The sequence below is a fragment of the Aspergillus aculeatus genome (assembly GCF_001890905.1).
Source record: "Aspergillus aculeatus ATCC 16872 unplaced genomic scaffold ASPACscaffold_1, whole genome shotgun sequence".
Classification (NCBI taxonomy): Eukaryota; Fungi; Ascomycota; class Eurotiomycetes; order Eurotiales; family Aspergillaceae; genus Aspergillus; species Aspergillus aculeatus.
Window position 1 is genome coordinate 2,769,728 of NW_017962976.1, and position 25,089 is coordinate 2,794,816.

The window sequence follows — 25,089 nt, forward strand, 5'->3', positions numbered from 1 at the left end:
TCCCTCCTCCTCCTCCTCCTCCCTCCCTCCCTTTCCATCTCTCTTCTTGTCCTGACTCTTACAAACATTATCTTCCGTCTCTTCCTCCATCATTCTTGTTTGATGTCCCCCTGGTGGTCTTCATCTATACAGTCCACCTACCTATATTTCTCTTTATATTCCAAACTACAATCACTATATTGAATCAGTATAAATTACTGGGCGTTTTCCCCACCTTTTTCGGCTGCTTGACTTGACTAGGCTGCGGTATCGGTGCGCGTCTGACTCCCTCTTTGTTGTTCAACGAACGCTCTCACCGCGTCTCGAGTCTACCGACCGTCTTAGCCTACTTCTGCCTTCTTCTACTTCCCCGTGGGATATACAACTCTCATCGGTTCATTAACTACCGGCTTTTGTCTCTGTTGGACGTATTTGTTGATTATATCCCCCTTGGGGTATTGTGTTGAGTCGCTTGTCTACTTCCGCTGGCATCCCAAGACAGGGACAAGAAACAGAATTTTCTTGGCAATGTCGGAACCCCAAGACACCACCACCACCACGACGGCCCCTTCGACGGCGGCTCCCCCCGTGCCTGCACCTGCCGCCCAAGAGCCTGCTGCTCCCCCTCAACAACAATCTCCTCAGGTCTCGTCGGCTACCGCTGCGTCGGCTGCTGCAACTGCTGCTGCTGCGACTGCTGCCGTTGCTAGCCCTCCCATCAACGGCACCACCACTCGCCCGGCCGAGGAACTGTCCTGTTTGTGGCAGAACTGCTCTGAAAAGTGCCCGTCTCCCGAAGCCCTCTACGTAAGTTGCCTCGGTCTTTTTTCTTCTTCTTCTTCTTCTTCTTCTTCTTCTTCTTCTTCTTCTTCTTCTTCTTCTTCTTCTTCTTCTTCTTCTTCTTCTTCTTCTTCTTCTTACTTCCTTGCTATTTCATACTCTTCTCTTCTGGCTCTGGCTCTGGCTCTGAGGCACCTTCGAGTAACCGGCCACGTGTCGGCTTGACCGGTCATAATCATGGGGAAACGATCCGCCGCTGACCGCTCTGGTGCTCTAGGAACATGTGTGCGAGCGTCATGTCGGTCGCAAGAGTACAAATAACCTCAACCTGACCTGCCAATGGGGTAGCTGTCGGACGACGACTGTCAAGCGCGATCACATCACCTCTCACATCCGTGTCCATGTGCCGCTCAAGCCCCATAAGTGTGATTTCTGTGGCAAGGCTTTCAAGCGTCCCCAGGATCTGAAGAAGCACGTTAAGACCCATGCTGATGATTCCGTTCTGGTTCGCTCCCCCGAGCCTGGCTCTCGGAATCCGGACATGATGTTTGCAAGTGGCGCTAAAGGTATGCGACCGCATATCTACCCTTCGGGCGTTGACCGACTGACGCATGCTGTAGGGTACGCCGCGGCTGCTCATTACTTCGAGCCCACGATTAACCCAGTCCCTAGCCAGGGTTACGCCCATGGTGCTCCTCAATACTATCAGTCTCACCCACCGCCTCAACCTTCCAACCCATCCTACGGCAATGTCTACTACGCCCTGAACCACGGCCCAGAAGCCGGACACACCTCGTACGAGTCGAAGAAGCGTGGCTATGATGCTCTGAACGAATTCTTTGGTGACTTGAAGCGCCGCCAGTTTGACCCGAACTCGTATGCGGCTGTGGGTCAGCGGTTGATGGGGCTACAGAGTCTGTCGCTGCCCGTTCTGAGCAGCGGACCTCTGCCTGAATACCAAGCGATGCCTGCCCCCGTGGCTGTAGGTGGCGGTGGATATAGCCCTGGAGGCCATCCCTCCGCTCCGTCGTATCACCTGCCCCCAATGAGCAACGTGCGCACCAAGAATGATCTTATAAATATCGATCAATTCTTGCAGCAAATGCAGGACACGATCTACGAGAACGACGACAACGTTGCCGCAGCGGGAGTTGCCCAACCCGGTGCCCACTACGTCCATGGAGGTCTGAGCTACCGCACCACTCACTCGCCGCCCACACAGTTGCCCCCCAGCCATGCGACAGCTACGACAGCGGCTAGCGCCATGATGCCCAACCCAGCCACCCACTCTCCCTCCACCGGCACTCCCGCCCTCACGCCTCCTTCCAGTGCACAGTCCTACACCTCCGGTCGCTCCCCGATCTCTCTCTCGTCCGCCACTCGTGTGTCGCCACCTCACCATGAAGGCGGCCACATGTATCCTCGCCTGCCTTCGGCTACCATGTCTGAGAGCATGACAGCAGGCTATCCGACCACGTCGGGTGCGGCACCGCCTTCCACACTGGGGGGTATCTTCGATCATGATGACCGGCGTCGATATACCGGTGGCACGCTGCAGCGCGCGCGCCCGGAGCCCCGCTCCATGCCTGATGCCATGGACTTGTCGCAAGACAATGGGAAGGCAGATAGCGAGCGCACCCCTCTCGCTAAGGGGCGAGCATCCTCACTGTCACCCAAGAGTTTCTCGGCTAGCTTAATCGACCCTGCGCTGTCGGGAGCGGCTGCTGAAGCTGAAGCAACGCTCCGGACCGCTCAGGCGGCGACCGAGGTGGCGGAGCGGGCTGATGTGCAGTGGGTGGAAAAGGTCCGGCTGATCGAGTATTTGCGTAACTACATTGCTTCCCGGCTGGAACGGGGTGAATACGAGAACGAGTCTCAGCGAATCCGCGACGAACGGAGCCCGGAGTCAGCCTCGGGGAGCCAAATGGAAGGGGTGGAGATCACGCCAGCCGAGACGGCACCAGCCAAGCCGGGAGTGAAGTCGGAGGCAGGGGATGCAGTGATGTACCCGACGTTACGAATGGACGAAGATGGCGATTCCAAGATGCCCTGAGGGCGGTAGCTGGGATTGGCTGAGGTGATCTCCTGATGTTACTGCGGGCTTCTCTTGACCGGCGGTTCAGATTCGTGATTTTTCTTTCTATAGGGTACCTTTGGGTACTTCTCCCCACTTTCCTCTTTCTGTTAATTATTTACGGCTATGCTACGAACGACTTGTTCTGGGCGATTGCGGGTTAGGTTTGATTCTGCTTGTTTGCTATTCCCAATGCGTCGGAGAACCGGATTGGCCTCGGTAGGATAGGCAGGCGGTCCTGGTGAGTCGAAGTATTATTTGTGTATATGATGAACCTGTATTTACTTGGGAGAAATCCATGGACTCGGTTATTGATCAGTAATGCGATCGAAACCATGTTGTTTTTGTTGTTGACTTCCGCAGTGGTTGTCCTATTATTGTATAGCGTCGTCTTTTCCTCTTGATCCGGAGGAAGGGGAAGGAAGAGTGGGAAGGAGAATCCAGGGCGAGAGATTGCAACGAAGATGTTACCTGTCGGAGGAGCCTGAAGAGGGGATCCGCATTCCACACGAGCTGCACGCGGACACCATGACGCAACCAGTCTGAAGGGTAAACTACTGGCCTTTGCCTAATCCGGGGATGGTCGAGACCAGCAGAGGCTCTACCAAAGGGGAGAGGGGAGTAGCAGCAAGTTAAGTCGTGTGTACGTAGAAGCAAGAGCCGTCAGAGAGTGAGGAGATGATGATAGTGGTGATGATGATGATGATGATGATGATGATGATGATGTTATTGTTGATGATGACGATGCTGGTGGATGGTCCAACCCTCCAACCCGCCCGCGCATCCGATCAACTCCGCCTCGCGGACTCTGGTCCGCCCTCCTCGTAGACCTTGGGGAAAGGAAGCTTATAGAACTTGGGTGGGTTTCATCATGGATAACCACAGAGCACCCTGCCTGGTTGACGGATTGCTCTTTTCAAGAATTGCAAGAATTGAGAGGGGTTCAAGGACAGAAACTGCATCCGGCAAAGGGTCAACAGCGGGCCATCTTGATCAAACATGGTCTGTTTGTGATGTTGCTTTGCTTGCTTTGTCTGCTTGCTTGTTGGGTTTGGGGGGGGATCCACTGTCTGTTTACGGCGTCGTATTTGGATGTAGTAAAATTGTTTAGACCGTATATAATAGGATCCGGGGGAAGGAACCAAGGGGGGGAAGAAAGTTAAGAAGAGAAAGGAAGAAAGGAAAAAAGGAAGGAAGAGAGCGAAGAGTGAGAAAGACAGAAAAGGTGAATGGGAGGAAGATTTATTGACTATTTACTTATCTTCGCATTGCAAGTACAATTGCAGTTGTGTTTGGTGGAAGAACAAGCAATCCCGAGGATTTTTACTAGTGATTGCAACTAAACTACTCAATCTGGCAGTGACGGCACCTTTCAAGTTCAACCCCCTTCATTCCCTTCAGTTGCAGTCGTCCCACATGACTGACTGGTTGATTGACTGACTGACTGACTGACTGACTTGACTGTTTGATTTATGATCGATTGATTGATTGACTGACGGGCTTAGAATTGGATTGACTCGGGAGCGTTTCTTTCCCATCTCATCCATCCTATTCCCTTGTGGCTAATTCATTCGCAGCGTCATCATCATCATCATCATCATCACTACTACTACTACTACCACCACTACTTTCTACTGCTGGCTGCTGCTTCTACTACTTCTTCACTTCACCACTTACTTCCACATACAATCTGCTTGTCTCAATCCTTTCCTCCCTTCTTACCTTTTGTTCCTCTCTCCCTCCTCCTCCCTTTCTTTGATTTATCATCTCTTCCTTTCTTCTCCCTCTCCCACCACCACCCCAGCCCTATTGAACGTGCTTGGCGCAAACCCGACCTCCCCTCCTCTTCCCTCCCACTTCCACTCCCCCCCCCAAGCGGTGGCTGGCCACTCTCTCGCAGCCCCCCTCCAGTTCCGTCTCACTCGGTACTCTTCCCTTCTCTCTCACTAGTCACGACTCACGGTCAAATCGCGTCTCGTTCGTGCGCGGTGGCAAACCGTACCCTTGGGTCAACAACCCTGGACCTGCCATCCCGGTTTCCATTCGTCCTACTCCGTTACTGTTCTCATTCTCGGTTGTTTGTCACGGGTGTTCTCACTCTTCAAAGTCTACGATTTTCTCTTCCCTAATCTCGTATTGTTGCCCCGGCCACTTGCGACCCTTCTCCACCACGACCACAACTGATTACACTACCACCGACGATAACAACAACTCATCTCGCTTCGCAACGCTTCTCAAGATAACTTCTCCGAGCCCCTCCACCACCACCAACAGCAACAACAACAACAACCACCACAACCGATTGCCTGCGCCGCTTTCCATCGCTCCGTCTGTTTTTGCACCATGCCTCTATCGAACCGCCGCCGCGCGCGGCGCAAGGAGATTCAGTTACAAGAGACATCCGACGCAGAGGCCCCGGATTCATCGCCGACGCGACCGTCAAATAAGAAGCGCAAGGTGAGTGCTTCGCTGAACAACAATCAACGTCTTGACAAGAACCGTCGATTAACTGTCTACTGTTGCTGTCAGGTCGAACATTCTCGAGTATCCCCACAAACGCGCCCGATCAAGCCCGAGTCCGCCGACGAAGCCGACGATGACCAGGACCTGTCGGAGAATCAAGACCTCGTTGACCTGGTAATCTCATACCTCGAGGCTGCACGCGAAGAGGTTCGAGTCCTTCGCGACTATTCCAATACGAAGACGGAGGCAGAGCAGAGCATTCGCGCCTACGCCAAAATTGCCGGTCGCAATTGGACTTACTATGTAAAGACCCTCCATGTCAACATCGGTCGCGAACCCGACCGCGAGCAGAAGCTAGATGAGCAGTCGAGTCCGGTCACGATTGCTGCGCGCGCTCTTCCGGAGGTGAATGTCGATCTCGGCCCCAGCAAGTTCGTCTCGCGCTTGCACGCGGAGATTTTCTATGATGGTGAGGACACGGGCTCATGGCACATCCGTGTCAACGGTCGCAACGGGGTGCGCCTCAACAGCGTCATCCTCAAGCGCGGAACCGACGCCGTTCTCTCTTGCGGCGATATTATCGAGATCGCCAACACCCAGATGATGTTCGTCACCCCGGGCGACAAGGCGACCATCCACCCCAGCTTCGTTGATCGAGCGCAGCGACTGGCGAACGGCGAGGAAGAGCCTGCTGCCTGGGACGCCAGTCAACACGCCCATCCTCATGCATCTCACTCATCGACCAACACCGCTGGGACGACCGCACCCGCTCCGCCATCATTGGCACCCGCACCGCAATTCCTCAAGCGCCAAGTGACCCCTCCTCCACGGTCGCCCGACACAGTGGGGGCCCGTACTGCCAAGCAGTCCCCTTTGTATAACCGCGGTATGATGATGGAGAGTACGGAAGAGATTGATTATAGCAAAGACTCGGCCAAGGACCTCAAGCCGCCGTACAGCTACGCGAATCTGATCGCCCAGGCCATCTTCTCCAGTGAGGAGGAGAAGCTTACGCTTAACAATATCTACAACTGGATCATGGACAAGTACGCTTTCTATCGGCATTCTCAGAGCGGTTGGCAGGTGAGTGTTCACTTCAGAATGGAGGTATTTACAGTGCTAACGGGTTCCAGAACTCGATCCGTCATAATCTATCGCTGAACAAGGCATTCCAGAAGGTGCCGCGACGCACAGACGAGCCGGGCAAGGGAATGAAGTGGCAGATTGCACCCGAGCACCGCGAGGAGTATTGGAAGAAGCAGCTGCGGAAGGGCACGCAATCGTCGGCTCCATCATCACCTGCAACCAAAGTACCCGATCGCCGGGGCTCCACCAACGGCATGGAGGCCGTATTCAACAGCAAAAAGTCTCCACCAGTATCGTCCCCCGGTTTCAGTTCATTCCCAGTGGCCCCAGTCGAGGCGTACACTCCCGAACGAGGATCTCGTGCCAGCCGCAATGGAGCAGCGGAGCACAATTTACGCCCACCCAACACACGTGACTATGAAGAGCCTTCGCCGCTCCCGACCCGGTCGGCGACGAAGAACGCGGGTAGCAATGGGGCCAGTCTCAGTCGAACATATGGGTTGTCGGACGCGGCCGTGGGATCACCTCCAGTACTGTCATCGTCGTACTATGATGACGGTCCATCGTCAATGATTACACCCGCCCCACAGCGGCAACAGCCGCGCCTGCCCCCTCCGAGCACGGCGCAAATACCATCCAAGTTCATGCCAATGAGCTCACCGGCGCAGTTCTGGAAGTTTGCGGATATTGGCAGCACGCCGGCGCGACCGGTACCTGACATGAGTCCGCTCAAGGGAGACCCCGGGGATGTCCTAGGCAGTATCCCGAGCAGCAGTCCGCCACCTCCCAATCTTGCAAGTCCTAGTAAACCAGGAACAACAGGTATGGCTACCGGTCGTGTGTTGCCGCCACCACGGCGAGAGCCTGAGCCACAGGGTGGTCGTCGTCCTGCCCCTGGAGCGGAAGAAGAGGAGGAGGACGAGAGCGGGTTTGACTTGGCGAGGTAGGCAATCTGTTTTATCGTCATAGGTTCAATGGCAGAAACTAACCGCAGCTTGCAGAGGCTTCCAAACGATCGGATCATATCATCGCCAGCTGAGCAATGCGGCGCGTACAAGTGCAGCGACGTCGTGAGGAGGAATGGCTTGTTTGATTCGCTTTTGTTATTCATTTGCCAGAAAGGCATCTAAGACGAAGATCAGGAGGGATTATGGGACCATGGCTGTATGTATTGATGTAATTGTAGATATTGCTAATGATTTGATGTCGTCCTTTTTGTGTCTTGTTAGCCACTAAGGTTGTATACTGTACATGTATATATACTCCAATTGCTTTTGATGCTCATTCATATCTGCTCATACCTATTTACATGTCGACCCTGTCCATCACATACATACATACATACATACATCCCTCTAGAAGCTACTGTACACATACATCACCAAGCCCCCGAGAACAACCCCGTCCTCGAATCTAAATCTCCGGCCAAAACTGCCCCTCCAACCAAACCACCTGCCTCCACCACCGCGCACACCGCTCGACCACCTCCTCCCACGCCTTCTCCGGGCCCGCCGAACTCTGCTGCACCTCACGCTCCGCCACCGCGTTGACGAGGCGCGTAATCCCCTCCACAAACTCCTCAAACTCGGCACACGTCCAATTGGGAATCAACTTCTCGCGCAACGCACCCCCATCCGCATCCCCCCCGTTCTTTTCCTGCGGCATCGCCTCCCGCACATTCCGCCAGACGGTCAGATAACACACCTCCGTTGCCCAGAGCACGACCAACCCCTCCAGCAAGGACGTCCCTGCCGATCCCGCCGAGATAAAGAGATCCGTATACGCGGTTGTTATGGGGGAGGCGGTGAAGGTGCCTACTGCTGGTGCTGCTGGTGCTGCTGCTGGTGCTGCTGCTTCCCCGGGTTCGGATTGGGGGGCCTGAAACGGCGTGTTCAGATCGAGGGCGTATTCGTCGGCGACGGCGACGAAGAAGTCGAGTTCGCGGACGATGTTGTTCAGGGCTGCCGTGAGGGTGTGCAGGGTTTGGGATTCGAGGGTTTTGGTTTCGTTTTGGTCGGTGGTGGTTTGGTTTGCGTGAGGCTGGGACACCGGCAGTGGGAGGTTAAGCTTGGCGAGCAGCGCCCCGATGAAGCGGATGTAGGCGTGGATGTAGAGGCGGTCCTGGGCCAGCCAGGCCGCGAGGCGGGGTTTGGGGAGCGTGCCGGCTGCGGCGGCGGAGAGGAATGGGTGGGCGGTGGTGGAGGTGGCGGTTGTGAAACTGGTGGTGATGGGGGGCGGGAGGGGGAGGGTGAGGAGGGTGGTTGTTAGGGTCATTTTTTTGAGGGGTATGTGTTTGAGGGTTTGTTAAAAGGGGGGGGGTTGAGATGGGCTAGTGGTGGTGGTTGTGTGTTGAAAGAAAGAGAGGGATGGTTGGTGGTGTTCGTGGTTTATCAGGTGGGATGATGAATGGGTGGGGGAAATATGATAAGTTAAGGTTCGGTTAGGGTTGGGAAAGTATATGGACTGTAACGCTTAGGCTACGACTGAATCCGGGTCCTGGCAGATTCCTGTGTCCTACCGTGTGACAAGCATTGCTGCATGTTTCATTGTCACGAGTCATCTGTCTCACTAGTTTAAAACTAACTAGTCCGAGTTAAAATACATGTCAGGTCGTGGCCGTCGATCTTCTGAGATATCACATCTGTCAGAAGGGCATGAACTCAATTGCCAGCCTTGTATCCCAGGATACTAGCCACCAACGCCTCAAGCGCATAATGCGCATCGTTACCCGCATTGTGAAGATGCCACGGCTCCAAGCCCAGCTCTGTCATCACCGTTCCCAAGGATCGGGGTTGCATCGGCTGCTGCTGCTGCTGCGGATCGGCATGCATAGCGCAATCAAGTCCGGCAGTATCCAAGCGATCATTCACCATCTCTAGTGTCACCCCAATTTTACGTAGGTGTTCCAAATCAGCGGCGAGACTGTGGCCAACAAGCACCACATGACGATCTTCCGATTCATCCTCTTTCTTCTCGGCGACAGCCACCTGCTGGAACGCCTCCTGCACGACCCCCTTCAGTTTTTCCAGCCCCACGAACTCACTGGTCCCGAACCGAAAGTCCCCCGGGCAGCCCCTCACGAACTCATTGTTGACAAGATGACTGTACTCGCGCACGCGCAAGTGACGGGACCGGATGGCCCTGCGCCAAATGACCCCATCCATCGAAGAGGGCCGCACGCCGTGCAGCTTGCGCATATCCAGCACCGAGAGGCCAACCTCGGTGATCTGAGAACTGCAGCGCTCGTTCCATTCCACATCCACACTGACGAAGATAGGATCCTTCCAGAACGCGAACGGGGCCACGGCGTCCATGTTGAATGGGGCGTATTTCAGGGATTCGTTGATGGTGCCCGCGGGCCGCATCCCCAAGTACTGTTGCGCGCGGAGCAGCGACTCCTTGCGCCGGTGCTCGAGCTCCATGCGTTGCTGCTGCTTCTGGGCCGCGTTGGTCTTTCGCTTGCTCTTCATGGCGTCGCAGGCGGCTTCCAGCATCGCCTCGTAGGCAACGGCTAGCTCCCTGTGCTCGTCGCCCAGGTCTTTCCAGGGGTCGAGGTAGCGCTCGGAGGGGGGTGGCACACGGGCTTGCAGGCGGTCCTTGGCCTCACGGTTGGTGCTGGTTCCCAGGAACTTCGGCTGCGGGTATGCATCATTGTTGAAGGAGAGGACTAGGCCCATGTCGCGCTCCGACGGGAGTTGGAGGGTGCACTTAAAGGTGCGGTTAATCTCGCCGAGGAGGCGGCGGGCGTGTCTGGCTGGGGTGAGTAGAATGCATCGACAGCCCAGGCTGGAGGGCGTATAGTGGTAGTAACTGGCAAGCATAAGAAGACATTAGTGATAATGACAATGCTTTGCTGGGAGAGGAATGAGCATACATGTCCCAAGATCGGGCCCAGAATTGATTCTTGTCGAAGAACCGGCTGGCTATCTGCTGGCATAGGCTGTCGTCTTTGATGAGCTTGTATGGGTACCGTGAGAGGGCGATAATGGGAGTGAAAGTCTTGTCGCTAGGGTCTTCAGGCAAGGACTCATCGGTCGCCGTGCTTTCTTCAGAATCCAACAGTTCGGACTTGAGCACTGCGCGCTTGGCTCGCGCTGGTCTTATGCTGACATGCTGCAGTTCGCCAAGTACAAGTTCCTCGAGTTCCGGTCCTTCGAGGTCGCTCTTGGTGGGTAGGTGTTTCTGGGAACTGACCTCCTGGGATTCAAGACCCTCAGAACGATCGTCCTTGAGCTCGTCATCATGTTTGAGATCCCCGAGCTGGATACTCTCTGGCTTGGTGTTCTCTGGTTCTGTTCCTTCGAGCTTGACCTCCTTAGACTGGGCTTCTTCGGGTTGGTATTCCTCGGTCTTGGTATTCTCTACCTTTGTTCCTTCGGAGTGTCCTTTGAAAGTGGGCTCTTCGGGCACTCTTTCTACTGGTATACGAGGAGTAAGAATTGTTAGTCCATCATATCTCTTACTATGCGAAATAGAGTAATCAATGGTTCAAGCCAATTGTGTTAACACGCATCCCCGGTAGGACTTCCAAACCAGTCAACTTACGGTTGAGACGAGTGTCCATCTTCAACAGCTCGTCCTCCCCATCAAACAGGCAGTTGAGTCGCTGGACTGGTGTCATCTTGGTGGTTTTTGACTTTTGACAACGTGATTGAGTAGGGGAGAGAGTTGATGGCAACGCAAATGAGAATAAAGAGGTGGTGGGAAGAAGACAAGGGAAGAGATGAGCAGGAGGGGCAAAACACGTCGTTTGTCTGAGGAACAAACGGTGGGGTTGTAGTTGTGCAACATTGTAGCAAGGAGGTACTAGTATCGATCAATTCACTGTAGGGACGTACTAGGTAGTAGCCTTCACTTCATTTTTTGCATTTTTTCCGGTTCTGTTGATTTGTGCTACATTCACTATAGAGAGTGTAGCAAATACTTATCTAGACAGGTTCATCACTACGCCTGTAAAGCAAGTATTGCGATCTGTGCAAAGATTGCTGGTTGTATTGGGAGTGTTCAAATTTGTGTTTGTGTCTGTCAAGGCGTACAGCTTATATACTTCAGGATAGTATCGATATTTGGCCAGTAATTAAAAATCATATGTTGTTACCACCACTATGCTCTACCTAGGTACATACTGGTAAAGGCTTTAGTCAGTCCAGGTGAATTTACATGATGAATCATTCTGCATCCATATACTAACCAACAACATAGCAGAATATCAACATCTCTCCTCTCCACAGCTGACAGCTGTCGGATCAATCTTTCTCCCCTCTCCATGCTGAGTCATTTCTCTATCCAGCCAATCATTGTTTATCTCCTTCCACTTCCACTTCGGCTTCACTCAACAATAACAAGACAATTGCACAGCTCAACCGATCGATTATTTGCCATTCTTTCTTCAATTTGCAGCTGGTAGCTTGTGCAGACTCTTCTGTCTGGCAAGCTCTCCCCATCCATGTAAAAGTGCGGACCAGTCCCTCTTCATGGCCGCACCCTCGCCCAGGGTGCCGTCCGTCCACCACTGACCATCTGTCCGCCCGTTCCTTCGACGCGCCTTCTTTTGCCCCCTCCCTCTCGCCTTCCCACTCCTACACTCTCTCTGTTTACTTGTTGGATGGTATGGCGGACTACCACGACCCTGGGGGCCTCATTCTGGATGGGCCTTTTGACCCCGACGCCCAAGCCACTGTCACTGACTACATTGACTACACCGAATACCTGCCCGCCGACCTCCTCCGTTCCCTCACTCTCATCCGCGGCCTCGATGAGCGCTACCTGGACGCTACCCAGGGCGTCCACGAGTTAACCAAAACATATGGCCGCCTTCCTGACCTCCCTTCTGATCGGCGTCCCGATGCGCGCGCCCTGCGCAAGGACATCTCCGCCCAGCTCGATCGCGCCATCAACGCGCGCGAGTCCGCCTACGCTGAAGCTTGTCGCCTATACGAGGTCATTGACCGTCACTACAGTCGCCTTGATTGCATCAAACGCAAGCTAGAGGCTCTCCCCAAACCCGCATCGCGCGAACCCACACCACCCCCCGCTCCTTCTGTCCAGACACTTACAACCACCAAGCGCGGCCGATCGGTCAAGAAGGTTGATGACAATGCTGTGGCTCCTGCGCCGCCGACTACGCGCATTACCTTGCGCCTCGACAGCCGGGAAGGTAGTCGCGCAGTTGCGCAGCCCAAGTCGCGCACCCGTCGATCGCTCATCGCCGCCGAACATTTGACCGACTTTAACCCCGATTCTCCCATCGCCAGCACGGAACATTCTGATGACGAGGCGAACGCTCCGACAGCATCCTCCGATTCTCAGCCGAAGCCTGCCGCTGCTCCTCCCGTTGCTTCTGTCGACTCATCAACCCCCACAACCACCACTTCACCTGTCAAAGAGAAGAAAGCCGCTCGACGTTCACGTGGGTCTGGGCTGGTTCCTGGGGTTCCAGGTACCAGTGGGCCTTCCATGTCGATCAGCGGTGCGCTTGCCATGCTCAAACCACCCCCTGAAGATGCCAAACCTGGCAGTGAAGACATGCCGTGGTTGCGGCTGACTGAGTGGGAGATGACCAAGCTTCGCAAGAAGATGAAAAAGAACGCGGTGTGGCAGCCGAGTGAAGTCATGATCCATCGCGAGTTGGCGCTCCGTGGTCGCGGTTGGGAGGCTTACCGAAAGGCCAAGGCAGAAGCTGGTGCGTCCGGGACTGAGTTCCTTGACTGCGACGACATTATGAACACGTACATCCCTGGAAAGCTAAGCAAGCGCGGTGAAGCACCTGTTGACATTGAGGCACCGTTTGAGACTAAGCTAAGCAATAGAGGTATGAAGCTGAACGAGGCTAAGAAGCTTAAGCGGGAGAACCAGGCGCGTGAGCAGGCAGCGGCAGCCGCTGCTGCAGCCGCTGCGGCCGCGGCTGCAGGTGACCACACAACAGCAAAAAGCCCTGATCAGCCTACCTTAACACTCAAAGGACCTTCCGCTCCAGAAGCGTCACCGGCTGCAAGCAAACCGAGTCGTTCTACCGCAAAGAAACGCAAGGCGGACGAAGTAACACCGCCAGAAGCGACCCCTGCAGCTCCTGCAGCTCCTGATACTGTTATTCCTCCTGCTCCCGTTACTGTTACTTCTCCAACTCCTGTGGCGTCCCCACCCACAGCTTCTCTCACTGCTCCACCTGTGGCAGCGGCTGCTCCGGCAGATTCTATAACCCCAGTTGCTCCGGAGGCCACAGAAGCTCCAGAGGCTACAGAAGCTCCAGAGACTACAGAGGCCCCAGAGGCCGCAGAAGCTGCAGAGGCTGCAGTGGTTGTAGAAGCTCCAGTGATTCTAGAAGCTGTAAAGGCTCCAGAGACTTCTGAGGCTCCAGCTGCGCCCGCTGAATCCACCACTCCTACCGAGGTAGAGACACGAACCTCGTTGCGCAGCGCCAGCAAACGCCGTCGGACCAGCAAGGGATCCTTCACTCCTGCCGAGAGCAACGCAACCATGCCAAACCCGGCTCCACCGACCGGCCCAGATGCTGCTGCGGCTGAATCAGCCGATGCGCAGAGGCAGCCAGTCTTGTCCTCCCCAGTCAGCAATAAACGATCTCTCCCCCCTCCAGCTTCAACTACTACCGGCAAAGCACCAGCCACTGGCACGCCCACACCCCCGGTCACTCGACCTCCGTCCCGCCGAGGTGCAGCCCTGTCAGCGGAACCGACCAGCAACGCGAACACCCTGCCAACAACCGGCCGCGAGCTCCGCCGGAAGAGCGCCACGCCTGCGCGACGCACGCCTGTTCCGGAGACGGCCCGTGCCACAAGTGTCAGCGCGCCCCATCGCAAACGGAAGCGCCCTGCGCCCGGTCCCGTATCTTCAGGCCAAGATGGCGGGGCCGCAGTCAGCTACGGCCGACGCAAGGCCAAGCCTGGCAAAAAGCGCATCAACCTGCTTGAGGGGGACCTTCTGAACCGCGACGACATTCGCATTGACGAGGACGGTGTCCTGGAGGAGATCGATCCTAACGAGCCGCGATACTGTATCTGCGGAGATGTGAGTTTCGGGACCATGATTTGCTGTGAGAACCCGGATGTAAGCTTTTCTCTTTTTCCCCATACCTTCCCATCTCTATCCAAATCTAACAACAAACCAGTGCGACCGCGAATGGTTCCACCTGGACTGCGTGGGTCTGTCGGAAGTGCCCAGTCGAACCGCGAAATGGTATTGCCCAGATTGTCGAGTGAGGTTCAACAAGGGAGTGGATGGGATTGTGAAGAACAACCCTCGGCGGTGATGGATCGTTTTGATTTTGATCCACTCCATTTTCTTTTTCTTCCCTACTTCTTTTCGACCTCCCCCACCCCCAGTCCGTCCACCCCTGGAAAAGGCTTTACATCCCTTGAAATAGTGGCGGCGACCTGCTACGAGACCACGATCTGCCAAATTTTCGTTCCCTTCTTCCTGTCCCGTTCGAAGACTTATATTTATCATCTCGGCTTCCTTATTTGGGGGTGGTTGTTTTAATTTCGAAGGTTCATTTGTTCGTCCTTCTGTGATTCGCAGCGTGGCGAAAGTGATTGATTTGGAAGGGAGTTTGAGGGAGTTTTGATTCTCTTTGTTTCAAACAAAATTGGTGATACCATGACAGATCGATCTTTAGGTCGTTCGGTAGTCCAGAATTCTCTTTCTCTCTCTCTTCATTTCATCCCCCCATCTTTCCTATTTGTTTTTTTTTTTTTTTATTCTACGAGAGAGAGGTAGGGATATTTACCACAGAACTATTTCCCCTTTTGTTCTTACACGCTACAAAGCTTTGGGATGCTTATGAATCTCTAGGTGCTTGAGTAAAATGTTTACATACGTTAACAGAAACATGCGCACTATATACACTGGTCTGCATTCATCATCGTCATCGTCAGAGGAAAATTGGGTTTATATATTTTACTTCAACTCCCACTGGCCGTCGGCACTGACGATCTCGACCGACCGCTTCTCATCCAAGGAGACGCGACCGGCGTGCAGGATCGCCGTCGTGGCAATGGTGTTCTGCAGCGTGGGCAGAGGTCTGGCGTCCAACTGGTCTAGAGTGACGCGACCCTCGTTAAGGGCGGTGACAGCATCGATAAACTTCTCGAAGCTGATGTATCCGTAGCCGGTCTGGCCGCCGAAGTTGCCCTCTTCGTCCGGGGCGTACTTCATGTAGAAGCTGGATTTTGATTTTCGTTAGGTTATAAATCTCTGGGAAAAAGAAGAGGAGGCAAACTTACGGGTTCACCCAGATCAATCCCTGCTCATCTTCGGTGACGTCGTAGCCACGCTTGGCTTGGTTCACGCGGACTTCACCCTTGGAGCCCATGTCTGATGGTCCATGTTAGCAAGCTCTCTCTCTCACCACATGAGTATTACCGAAGGAAGGGAGCACATACAGTGGAAGTACTGATTCGAGTGGACGCCGGCCTTCTGCGGCGCCGTCCAGCTGGCGGTATACACGCCGGTGGCCAAGCGGCCGCTGCCGTCCTTCTTGCGCCACTCGACCAGCAGGGTGATGGTGTCCTCGGTCTGGTTGACGCAGCCCAGCTCGGTGGCGGTGCCGGTGGAGGCGCTGGCGGTGACCTTGACGGGCTGGTAGTCCGGGACCATGCTCTCGTTGATGTCGATGTGGTGGGAGTTGAGGTAGTAGGAGATGTCGGAGTCCTTGCCGGCCCAGGCCTTGAAGGTCTCCAGCTGCGACTTGGGCTGGCTCATGTAGCTATAGAAGTAGTTGAAGTCGCCCAGGCGCGCCGCCTTGGCCCGCGCGTCGCTGTACGCCGGATCGAACCGCTTGTGGTGCTCGATGAACACCAGCACCCCGTGCTTGCGCGACTCCGCCAGCAGGTCCAGGTGGTCGCGCAGCAGCTGCGTCGCCGGCTTCGTGATCAGCACGTGGATCTGCCGCTGGATCGCGTACAGCGCGATCGGGTAGTGCGTCGGGTCCGGCGTGAAGATCGTGATCGCCGACCCCGCCGGCAGCGCGTCGATGGCCGCCTTGTACGCTTCCGGGTCCGTCGTGTGGTCCGCCGGGAACGAGGTGAAGCTGGTGTCCAGGTTGTTGTAGACTTGCGAGATGTTGCGGTGGAGGTGGTCGCCTTTATTTTTTTTGGTTTTGCGGTTCAGTAAATTGTTTTCAATCGGGGTTTGTTTGAGAGTGTGGAAGAGAGAGCAACGTACGGATGCCGGGGAACTTGGAGCCGGATACTCCAACCATGCTCAAATCGCCCACTTTGCCCCGACGACGCAGGTCGAACAGCGTCAGACCCACGACACCGACTTTCTTGTCAGAGGTCGAGGCAGCACCACCGACGTAGCCGGTGGTGTACTCGCCCGTTCCTACCTGGTATGCAGTGTTAGGATTCCTGGTGGGCATTCGGTGGGAGGGAGGAGGGGGAAGCCTTACCATCAACACAGCGGGAGGAGCCATTTTTGTGAAGTGTGAAGGGGGGAGGAAGTGGAGGAAGAGGTGAGGAATGTGATCGAGAAAAACGAGCAAAAGAAAAGAAACAAGAATTCAGTAAAAGAAGTGGGTGTCAGGAGGATTTATCCACTGGACTGGAGACCTGCGGGGTTCAATAGCCGACGTGGAGGAAAGAAGGAGGGAGGGAGGGATCTCTGGTACGGACAATTGCATCAATCAATGATGTTCTGGGCGGAAGAAAGAAGATACCCGTGATGGCTGGGCTTAATTTGAGTGTTCTAGACAGACCATAACTTGTAAGACTTGCTGCGCAGGTAATACGTCTGTCAATGACATCGAGGTTGAGTGTATGCAGCCTGCATCGGCGTTTGAAGCGAGTCTGCTCAAAACCGCCCAAAAGAGGCAAGTCTAATGCCGGCACTTGTTGATTGGCGGAGAAATGGGCTCCGCGCCGGCCGTGGGGTTGACGGATTACGGGCCGGTTACCATGTCAATACACGCGGGGTAAACATGAGGGGTTATAAGAATCTCCCTCAAGGCTGTCTGTCTGTCGGTCTGTCTACGCACTTTTTATCCTTGCACTCCTTCTTTTTCTATCTTCAATTCAAGCATTTTACCTCTCACACAACTGTCAAGTAAGTTTGTCCTTAGTCAAGGCGAGTTTTCTCTACCTAACACTGAAGCGCAGAATGTCCCGCACTCCCCTCCGCCCCGGAGTTTACGCTCCTACTATGACCTTCTTCAACCCAGACACCGAAGACCTCGATGTTCCCACCATCCGTCGTCACGCCGTTCGCCTCGCCAAGGCCGGTCTCGTTGGTCTCGTCTGCATGGGCTCCAACGGTGAAGCCGTGCACTTGACCCTGGCCGAGAAGAAGACCGTCATTAGCGAGACCCGCTCGGCCCTGGTCGAGGCTGGATTCTCCAACGTCCCCGTTATCGCGGGTGCCAGCGAGCAGAGCATCCGGGGTACCATTGCCCTGTGCAAGGAGTCCGCGGACGCCGGAGCCGAATACGCCCTCATTGTTCCCCCCAGCTACTACCGCTACGCCGTGGGCAATGACCAGACCATTTACGAATACTTCACCGCCGTGGCCGACGAGTCGCCCATCCCGCTCATTCTCTACAACTACCCCGGTGCCGTGGCCGGTATTGACATGGACTCCGACCTGATCATCCGCATCTCCCAGCACCCCAACATCATCGGCACCAAGTTCACTTGCGCCAACACCGGCAAGCTTACCCGCGTCGCCTCGGCCCTGCACGCCATCACCCCTCCCTCTCCCTTGAACCCGGCCGCTCGGAAGTTCCCCAACACCAAAACCGAAGCCAACCACCCCTACGTCGCCTTCGGCGGTATCGCTGATTTTGCGCTGCAGACCCTCGCCTCCGGTGGCTCCGCCATCCTGGCCGGTGGGGCCAATGTCATCCCCAAGCTGTGCGTGCAGATCTTCACCCTCTGGAGCGAAGGCCGCTTCACGGAAGCTATCGAGGCACAGGCGCTTTTGAGCAAGGCCGACTGGGTGCTCACCAAGGCCGCTATCCCCGGCACCAAGAGCGCTATCCAGAGCTATTACGGCTATGGTGGCTTCCCCCGCAAGCCCTTGGCTCGTCTCAGTGAAGAGCAGGTCCAGGCTGTAGCAGAGGGCATTAAGGATGCGATTGAGGTGGAAAAGACGCTGCCGGATGTTGCCTAGATTTTGTCTTCTTCCCCCTCCCCCTTCTCTAGACCTTTTGTATATATGATGAAAATGAAACTTTGATTCTCTCTTCCGATTTTTCAATTCCTAGCGCTTCGCAATATTCGCAGTTTCGCAGCAGAGGAGGGGTAAGGTGAAGTGGGATGAATTAACCCGAGCCGGACTTCTATCCGAATTCCGAGAGGGAGGCACCCCCACGCCAATGACTGTCGGGTGGGGTCTGATTGGTGGAGGGTTTTCTCCGAGTGGGAAAGTCGTTGAGGGTGAGAGAAGTGGAAGTGGGAGACCATAATACATACCAAGGTGAATTAATGCTACTGGCACCAGTCATGTTATTCCTGATTTATGTTGATGCTGACCTAAGCAGATAAATCCCTCTGAGCATTAATAAGGCTCTTATCAGCCCCCATCTCACGCCATGCGGCTGTCAATAGGACCTGCATTGACCACATATATTGATGCTGGAACTATTATATGACTTCTAGCAGGGCGGATATGTGGACTCCTACACGAATCACGATTGTATATACATACACATGTACTTCGTGGTATGAAATGATTGAGCATGGGTATTGCTCTGGATGGCAATATGCTTCTTGTCTGGCAGAAGCATCCGACTGAACTATTGTCTTTCCTGTGTTGCGATAATCCCAGCTTGAACGAAGAAATCATGGTGCACTGCGCATCAGTACGCATGATTCAGCAACCGATTTCACATGAAGCGAGGCGAAGAGACCAAAATATTATCGAAATTCGGAGCACACAGAGAGCCAAAACTGCTACGTAGTCAGACCACCCGGGGGTTACACCCAGCCAGGAACAGGAGTCTGCAAGCCATAGCCTGGAATTTCATGCAGTCTCGCCAATCGAAAAAGATGGCCATCTTAATGTTCAGGTTTAAGGGATTGTACCCAACCTGTTGTGTGTGGCCTTGGTCTTCGACTCACGCAGCAGTTCAACCCAATGCCATACTGACTTGAATACTTATCTACAGTGATGCAGCCCGAGCGAATCGATCAATGCCTGATCATGTTTGCAGCGCGATAACGACTTCACAAGATGGCCGATTGTCGGGCCAAGTGGGCATTGTGAAAGAACCACTGAACTTGGGGGCAGTGGGCCAGACCACAACCGGAGGCAAACCCCACGGGGGCGGGCGGGAAGGAGATGGAGTCGATCGGGGAAAAGGGGGGGCGGTCGGGAGACTAACCTTGGGATTTTCACTCCATTTGCATCCAACATACCAATCCGTCTCGAGGGGAATGGGTGTCTGTTCTTGCCAATTCTCCAACGATCCAACAAGCACCAAGACCCTGCATGTAAGTAGGAGATTGGGGACATGATCCCAACCTTCTTGCCAAATCATCCATTAGGCAGCCAGGTCGATGCCAAACCAACTCACTCCCCTCCTAAACCCCACATTACTGATGTACAGTACACTGGGCAGTGAGTGATTACCGAACCATTGAGTCCGAGTAGATACAGTCAGCCTTAACCAGGGGGGAAAGAGAGAAGAACAACCATGGGGAACCATGGGATGGAAGAACAGAAAAATTCATTGTTGACCCAGTGTGTCAGTCCGCCACTTCCAATCGGATGAAGGCAAATCCACAAAGTGGCGTCTCACCGCCCCTCCCCCCAAGGGCGCTGACACCCTGTTTTCTGCCCATTCATTATTCATCGCGGGAGTATTGTCATTCATCCCGGTCATTCATCAATCATCTTTCCCCTGATCCTCATTTTTGTTTTTTTTTTTGCTCTTCTTTTTCTTATCTTTTTTTATTTCATTCTCGTCTCTTTCTTATTGTGTCGATTCTTCTGTGATTAATCTTTTTTCTTATCACTTCTGTTCTGTCTCATATTTTTCTGATTCTTCTCGCCCTCCCTCTCTCTTTTTCTCTGTCTCAACCTCCTCCTACCTATCACCATCTCTACCTCCTTCGTTTCCTCCCTCCCCTTCCTTTTTTTTGGTTTTATTCTGGTGGTTCGTGCGGCTTATAGGGCGTCTTCATCAGTCTTGTCCCTCGTTCAATCATCGCCCTTGCCTACGCCTTTTTCAGCTTCGGGTCCTCTATTACCTCAGCTCGTCGGCGCTACCTGATACAGCACAGCCTCCCTTGCGTTTTATCCCCGATAGTGTGGTTATATCTGTCTGCTATACCTCACGGATGATCGTTCCCGCGTGACTATCTTCTGTTCCTCTGAACGGTCGTCCTCCCAACAAACTTGCACAGATTCGACACAATGACACCAAGAGACAACAACGCGGGCAATTCCCGCCGTCGTACCTCGCTTTCTTTCCGCACTCGACCTCGGACGTCCACCGTATCGACGGTTCAGACCATCGGACCAGATCACGAGCTCTGGCATGGCCTTCCCGTTGTCGACTCGGACGATGATGGGTACGATGGGCAGGCGTTGGAGGAACATCACATAGGAGAGCAGGTTCTGGAAGACACAAACCAGTTTCCTGAACCCGCCCCAAGGCGCCGCGGAGCGAAGAGCTTCTCCAGTCTGCGGCATCCCGTGGATGGGTTGCGCGCTTTGGGGCGTCGTCTTTCTGTGACAATCCGCAATAAATCCACGAGACACTCGACCAATCCAAGTGAGGATTACACCAGGAACTCCTGGTGCAACGAGGCCAACGTCGATCGCCGTTCATCGGTCCCTGGTCCCGTCCCCGGTAATGGCCTGGCTCCTCCAGTCTTCCCGGATGACATTTATGCCGGGGCAGCTGCTCGTGCCGCGGCCGCCGCTCAAAATGAACTGGCCCGAGCGCTGCGCGACGGGGTCAAGTCTTCAGAGACGAGATTAACCAGGGACTCGGAAAGTGGCATTGGAATTGATTTGCGCGACCGCTCCGAGCTTTCTGACTTTGCTCTGGCGGTTGTGCGGATCGATCCCGTGGTTTATCTCCCTCCGGAGATTATGTCACAAGTGTTCTCCTACCTCGACCCAGAGTCACTGATGCAGACAGAGCTAGTCTCTCGCGCCTGGAGTGAGCAGGCTTCCTCCCGGCATATCTGGCGACATGTGTTCCGTCACGCCTACAGACACCATCGTCCCAGTGGGCTTTCGACTAAGAAGAGGCAAGCTGCAGGTCTGGGCAAGACCCGTCCCGACCAAGACTGGAAAAGGATGTTCCTTGTGCGGCGCGCTTTGGAACATCGTTGGAAAGAGGGCAAAGCCGCTGCTATCTACTTGCATGGCCACACGGATAGCGTTTACTGTGCTCAATTTGATGAGTATGGCTCCTTTGACCGTCAAGGAAATACCTGCCTGCTGACTCCATTCTAGGGACAAGATTATCACTGGCTCTCGCGATCGGACAATTCGCGTCTGGGATGCTCATTACCCATGGCCATGCCGCAAGATCATCGGCCCTCCGCCTGGTGATGTTCCCGGCATTGGCCCCGTCAACAATCAAACGCAGCAATCATCCGGCAAACCGCCCTTTCTTACTATCTGTCCTCCACCCACTAGCTCTGCAGGCATTGTAGCTCCAATGGAACAGAGTGCGGACTACCATAGCGCCTCAATCCTCTGTCTGCAGTTCGATGACGAGATCATGGTTACTGGCTCTTCCGATTTTACCTGCATTGTGTGGGATGTTCAGAATGACTACAAGCCGATCCGTCGTCTGGAGGGACATCGGGCTGGAGTCCTTGATGTTTGTTTTGATGATCGGTATATTGTCTCATGCTCCAAGGACACCACGATCTGTGTTTGGGATCGTCACACTGGTGCTCTGGTCAAGAAACTGCTTGGTCACCGTGGCCCTGTCAATGCCGTTCAGCTCCGTGGTGACTTGGTAGTTTCGGCCAGTGGGGATGGTATCGCCAAGTTGTGGAATATCACCTCCGGTCTCTGCGTGAAGGAGTTTCCCAGCAAAGATCGGGGCTTAGCCTGCGTTGAATTCAGTGATGATGCTCGAACCATCTTGACGGGTGGTAATGATCATGTGATCTACCAGTTTGATGCAAACACTGGAGAAATGGTGAGCGAGCTCAAGGGTCACGAGGGGCTCGTCCGGTCGCTGCACCTGGACAACATGAACCAGCGCATCGTCAGTGGCAGCTATGACATGAGTGTCAAAATTTTTGATGCGCAGTCTGGTGAGCTGTCAATTGACTTACCTGGCTGGACGACCAGCTGGATGCTCAGCGTCAAGTCCGATTACCGGCGCATTCTTGCGACCAGTCAAGACTCTCGTGCCGTTATAATGGATTTTGGATACGGTCTAGATGGCATAGAACTATTAGAAGAGTGAAGAACTGGATAGAGTCGCTAGACGTTCTCACTCCGTGAATTTTGGTTGTCGGTTTTTTTGGGGGGAAAAGTTCATGCTGTTGGCTTGGTGGAGTATACTGGGTGTCTTGGATTCTTTACCTGGAATGCTTCTTGATATATACATTAATAGCGATAGAGCACGTCGACCATTCTATCAGTCACCTAATTCTACATTGACTCTGGACTTTCATTTACATGGCTAAAGACTTGGCGTTGTTGCCTGATTTGTAAGGCTTAAGTGAGACAAGTAAGATCGGAGAGGCGGCGATTGAGATTGGACCAAATCAGGTTAGCGCCTCTCAGTCCCGTGGGTTTTGGCGACAGCAACAAAACACTCCCCCCTCTGCTCTACTTGGCCTTTGTTTTTCTTCATAATAAACAAAAGTCTGAACATATTTGGTGACAGGCCTTCGTTGTTGACTGCTCTTCAACTTCCTACGACCTCTCTTTCAATTCAAGCGATTCCTCTGCCGTTCTTCCACACCCTTCTCAACCCAAAGCCCCGACCTAAAATACCCCACCATGGGCGAATCGAGGTTCGTCGAGCATTCTGTTTGGATCTCACATGCGCGACGGCAGCATCAGCAGTCGAGATCGAAAGCGACCAAGGCTAACATAATTGGATGAACGGATAGACAAGAGCTGCTGGCATGGCTTAACAACCTGCTGCAGTTGAACATGACCAAGATTGAGCAGTGCGGTACCGGGTATGTTCTCCTCGCAAAGAAGCGGCTATTATGCTGGTGGAGGATTTCCGTCGAATGAGATCGGGATATACTGATGCCCTGAGTTTCCAGTGCCGCATTGTGTCAGATCTTTGACTCGATATTCAGTGAGTGCAGCCCAACCTCGTACCCCTTTTCTCCATAGCTGACTGATTTGTCTTCCATAGTGGATGTCCCCATGTCTCGTGTAAAGTTCAACGTCAACAGCGAATATGCCTACCTTCAGAACTTCAAGGTGCTTCAGAGTATGCGACTCACTCATATCCGGCTATTGTCGAGACAACCGTGTTAATATCTACTCCGTTTCCTTCTAGACATCTTCGCAAAGCACCAAGTCGACAAGCCCATTCCGGTAGAGCAGCTCACCAAATGCCGTATGCAGGATAACCTGGAATTCCTCCAGTGGACCAAGAGATACTGGGACCAACACTATCCTGGCGGTGACTACGATGCGGTCGGTCGCCGCAAGGGCTCCGGTGCTCCTCCGTCCGGACCGGCTTCTCGCACTAGCTCCAGCGCTGCTGGCAGCGCCGCTCGCCGTGGCACCACCCCGACCGTGGGTGCTGCTCGCCCCCGCGCTGCCGTCGCGGCCGTCTCAGCCAACACCGCTGCCCTGCAGCAGGAGATCAACACCCAGAAGGAGGCCATCGCTGGGCTAGAGAAGGAGCGGGATTTCTACTTTGCTAAGCTCCGGGACATCGAGTTGCTGCTGCAGAGCGCGATCGAGCAAGACCCCGAGTTGGAGAAGGACGAGGACTCGTTGGTGAAACACATCCAGGGTATCTTATACTCGACGGAGGTATGAACTGACTCTATCACTCACGCGTTCTATCAAGGGAGAGGGTGGGCTAACATAAGAGCAGGAGGGATTCGAGATCCCTGAGGCGGAGGCCGGCGCGGACGAGCTGGAGACATTCTGAGTCCGTCATAACCTTGGTCCTCAATATTAATACCCCCTTCATAGCACACTGCGCAAGCGTTTAGTCGTCGCTTGACGACGTTTGTTTTGTTCTAATTCTCATTTTCTTTCAATGTTCATTTTGCCACAATTTCTGCCTAGACCATTGGTCGAGATGATGCCTGATTTGGGGAGGGGTTGAGATGAGACGATACGTAAGAGGAGAAAAGGGGGTGAAACCGGCACAACGTGTGTTTTGCATTCCAATTCGAGATGGACAGGGAGGTGGGGGGAGGTTTCTAAAGAAAGCTTTGTATAGTCGAGTCGGGATGAGAAAAGGCCAGGCAGCCAGCCAACCCTTCGGAAATTCTTCAATTCTCATGCATGTCTTGCTACTTGTTGTATCTGGTAAAGAAATGGATCTCGACGGCAGTTGTTTCTAGTCCATTCTCGTGTCTATACCATCCACGTCTTATAGTTTGCTTACTGATATCGAGGTAACCCTCTCGAAGCCGACCTAGTGATCTAAGTATAGGTATTCGATCATCACCTAGGGCCTACGTAAGATCCCCTCACTGTTCGTCAACTCGTGGGGGAGGGGGAGGGGCGGACTTCTCGCCAGCTTCCAGAATCCTGCATGGTAGATCATATATACCGAGTCCTTTCGATCC

At 54.1% G+C, this 25,089-nt stretch overlaps 8 protein-coding genes across 8 annotated transcripts; 5 read left to right on the plus strand and 3 right to left on the minus strand.

The window, feature by feature from the left end:
* Positions 1-507: 507 nt before the first annotated feature.
* On the plus strand, positions 508-2,812 carry pacC (putative C2H2 transcription factor PacC; the record flags this gene model as incomplete). The annotated part of the gene is made up of 3 exons (XM_020203134.1): positions 508-786; positions 1,037-1,325; positions 1,380-2,812. The coding sequence occupies 3 exons, from the start codon at positions 508-510 to the stop codon at positions 2,810-2,812; spliced, it is 2,001 nt and encodes a 666-aa protein (XP_020061436.1).
* Positions 2,813-5,141: 2,329 nt separating this feature from the next.
* ASPACDRAFT_74634 (putative forkhead transcription factor Fkh1/2) lies at positions 5,142-7,645 on the plus strand. The gene is made up of 4 exons (XM_020204260.1): positions 5,142-5,290; positions 5,363-6,379; positions 6,430-7,325; positions 7,384-7,645. Exons 1-4 carry the CDS (start codon positions 5,177-5,179, stop codon positions 7,454-7,456), a joined length of 2,100 nt encoding a protein of 699 aa, XP_020061437.1. The 5' UTR covers positions 5,142-5,176; the 3' UTR covers positions 7,457-7,645.
* A 10-nt stretch (positions 7,646-7,655) lies between these two features.
* On the minus strand, positions 7,656-8,656 carry ASPACDRAFT_1852050 (putative transcription regulator PAB1642; the record flags this gene model as incomplete). Its single annotated transcript, XM_020197228.1, has 1 exon — positions 7,656-8,656. One exon carries the CDS (start codon positions 8,654-8,656, stop codon positions 7,796-7,798), a length of 861 nt encoding a protein of 286 aa, XP_020061438.1. The 3' UTR covers positions 7,656-7,795.
* A 386-nt stretch (positions 8,657-9,042) lies between these two features.
* On the minus strand, positions 9,043-11,003 carry ASPACDRAFT_56499 (uncharacterized protein; the record flags this gene model as incomplete). Its single annotated transcript, XM_020203135.1, has 3 exons — positions 9,043-10,192; positions 10,257-10,797; positions 10,928-11,003. The coding sequence occupies 3 exons, from the start codon at positions 11,001-11,003 to the stop codon at positions 9,043-9,045; spliced, it is 1,767 nt and encodes a 588-aa protein (XP_020061439.1).
* Positions 11,004-15,295: 4,292 nt separating this feature from the next.
* ASPACDRAFT_49371 (Gfo/Idh/MocA family protein) lies at positions 15,296-16,811 on the minus strand (the record flags this gene model as incomplete). The annotated part of the gene is made up of 5 exons (XM_020202238.1): positions 15,296-15,560; positions 15,622-15,712; positions 15,781-16,479; positions 16,562-16,724; positions 16,788-16,811. 5 exons carry the CDS (start codon positions 16,809-16,811, stop codon positions 15,296-15,298), a joined length of 1,242 nt encoding a protein of 413 aa, XP_020061440.1.
* A 542-nt stretch (positions 16,812-17,353) lies between these two features.
* On the plus strand, positions 17,354-18,502 carry ASPACDRAFT_1884693 (dihydrodipicolinate synthase family protein; the record flags this gene model as incomplete). Its single annotated transcript, XM_020198377.1, has 2 exons — positions 17,354-17,440; positions 17,494-18,502. The coding sequence occupies exon 2, from the start codon at positions 17,495-17,497 to the stop codon at positions 18,500-18,502; it is 1,008 nt and encodes a 335-aa protein (XP_020061441.1). The 5' UTR covers positions 17,354-17,440; position 17,494.
* A 1,762-nt stretch (positions 18,503-20,264) lies between these two features.
* On the plus strand, positions 20,265-22,980 carry ASPACDRAFT_110293 (F-box/WD repeat-containing protein). Its single transcript, XM_020195464.1, has 2 exons — positions 20,265-21,750; positions 21,803-22,980. Exons 1-2 carry the CDS (start codon positions 20,750-20,752, stop codon positions 22,773-22,775), a joined length of 1,974 nt encoding a protein of 657 aa, XP_020061442.1. The 5' UTR covers positions 20,265-20,749; the 3' UTR covers positions 22,776-22,980.
* A 195-nt stretch (positions 22,981-23,175) lies between these two features.
* eb1 (microtubule-binding protein BIM1) lies at positions 23,176-24,858 on the plus strand. Its single transcript, XM_020204261.1, has 6 exons — positions 23,176-23,331; positions 23,431-23,502; positions 23,593-23,627; positions 23,688-23,765; positions 23,835-24,319; positions 24,384-24,858. The coding sequence occupies exons 1-6, from the start codon at positions 23,318-23,320 to the stop codon at positions 24,438-24,440; spliced, it is 741 nt and encodes a 246-aa protein (XP_020061443.1). The 5' UTR covers positions 23,176-23,317; the 3' UTR covers positions 24,441-24,858.
* The last annotated feature ends 231 nt before the right edge of the window (positions 24,859-25,089 follow it).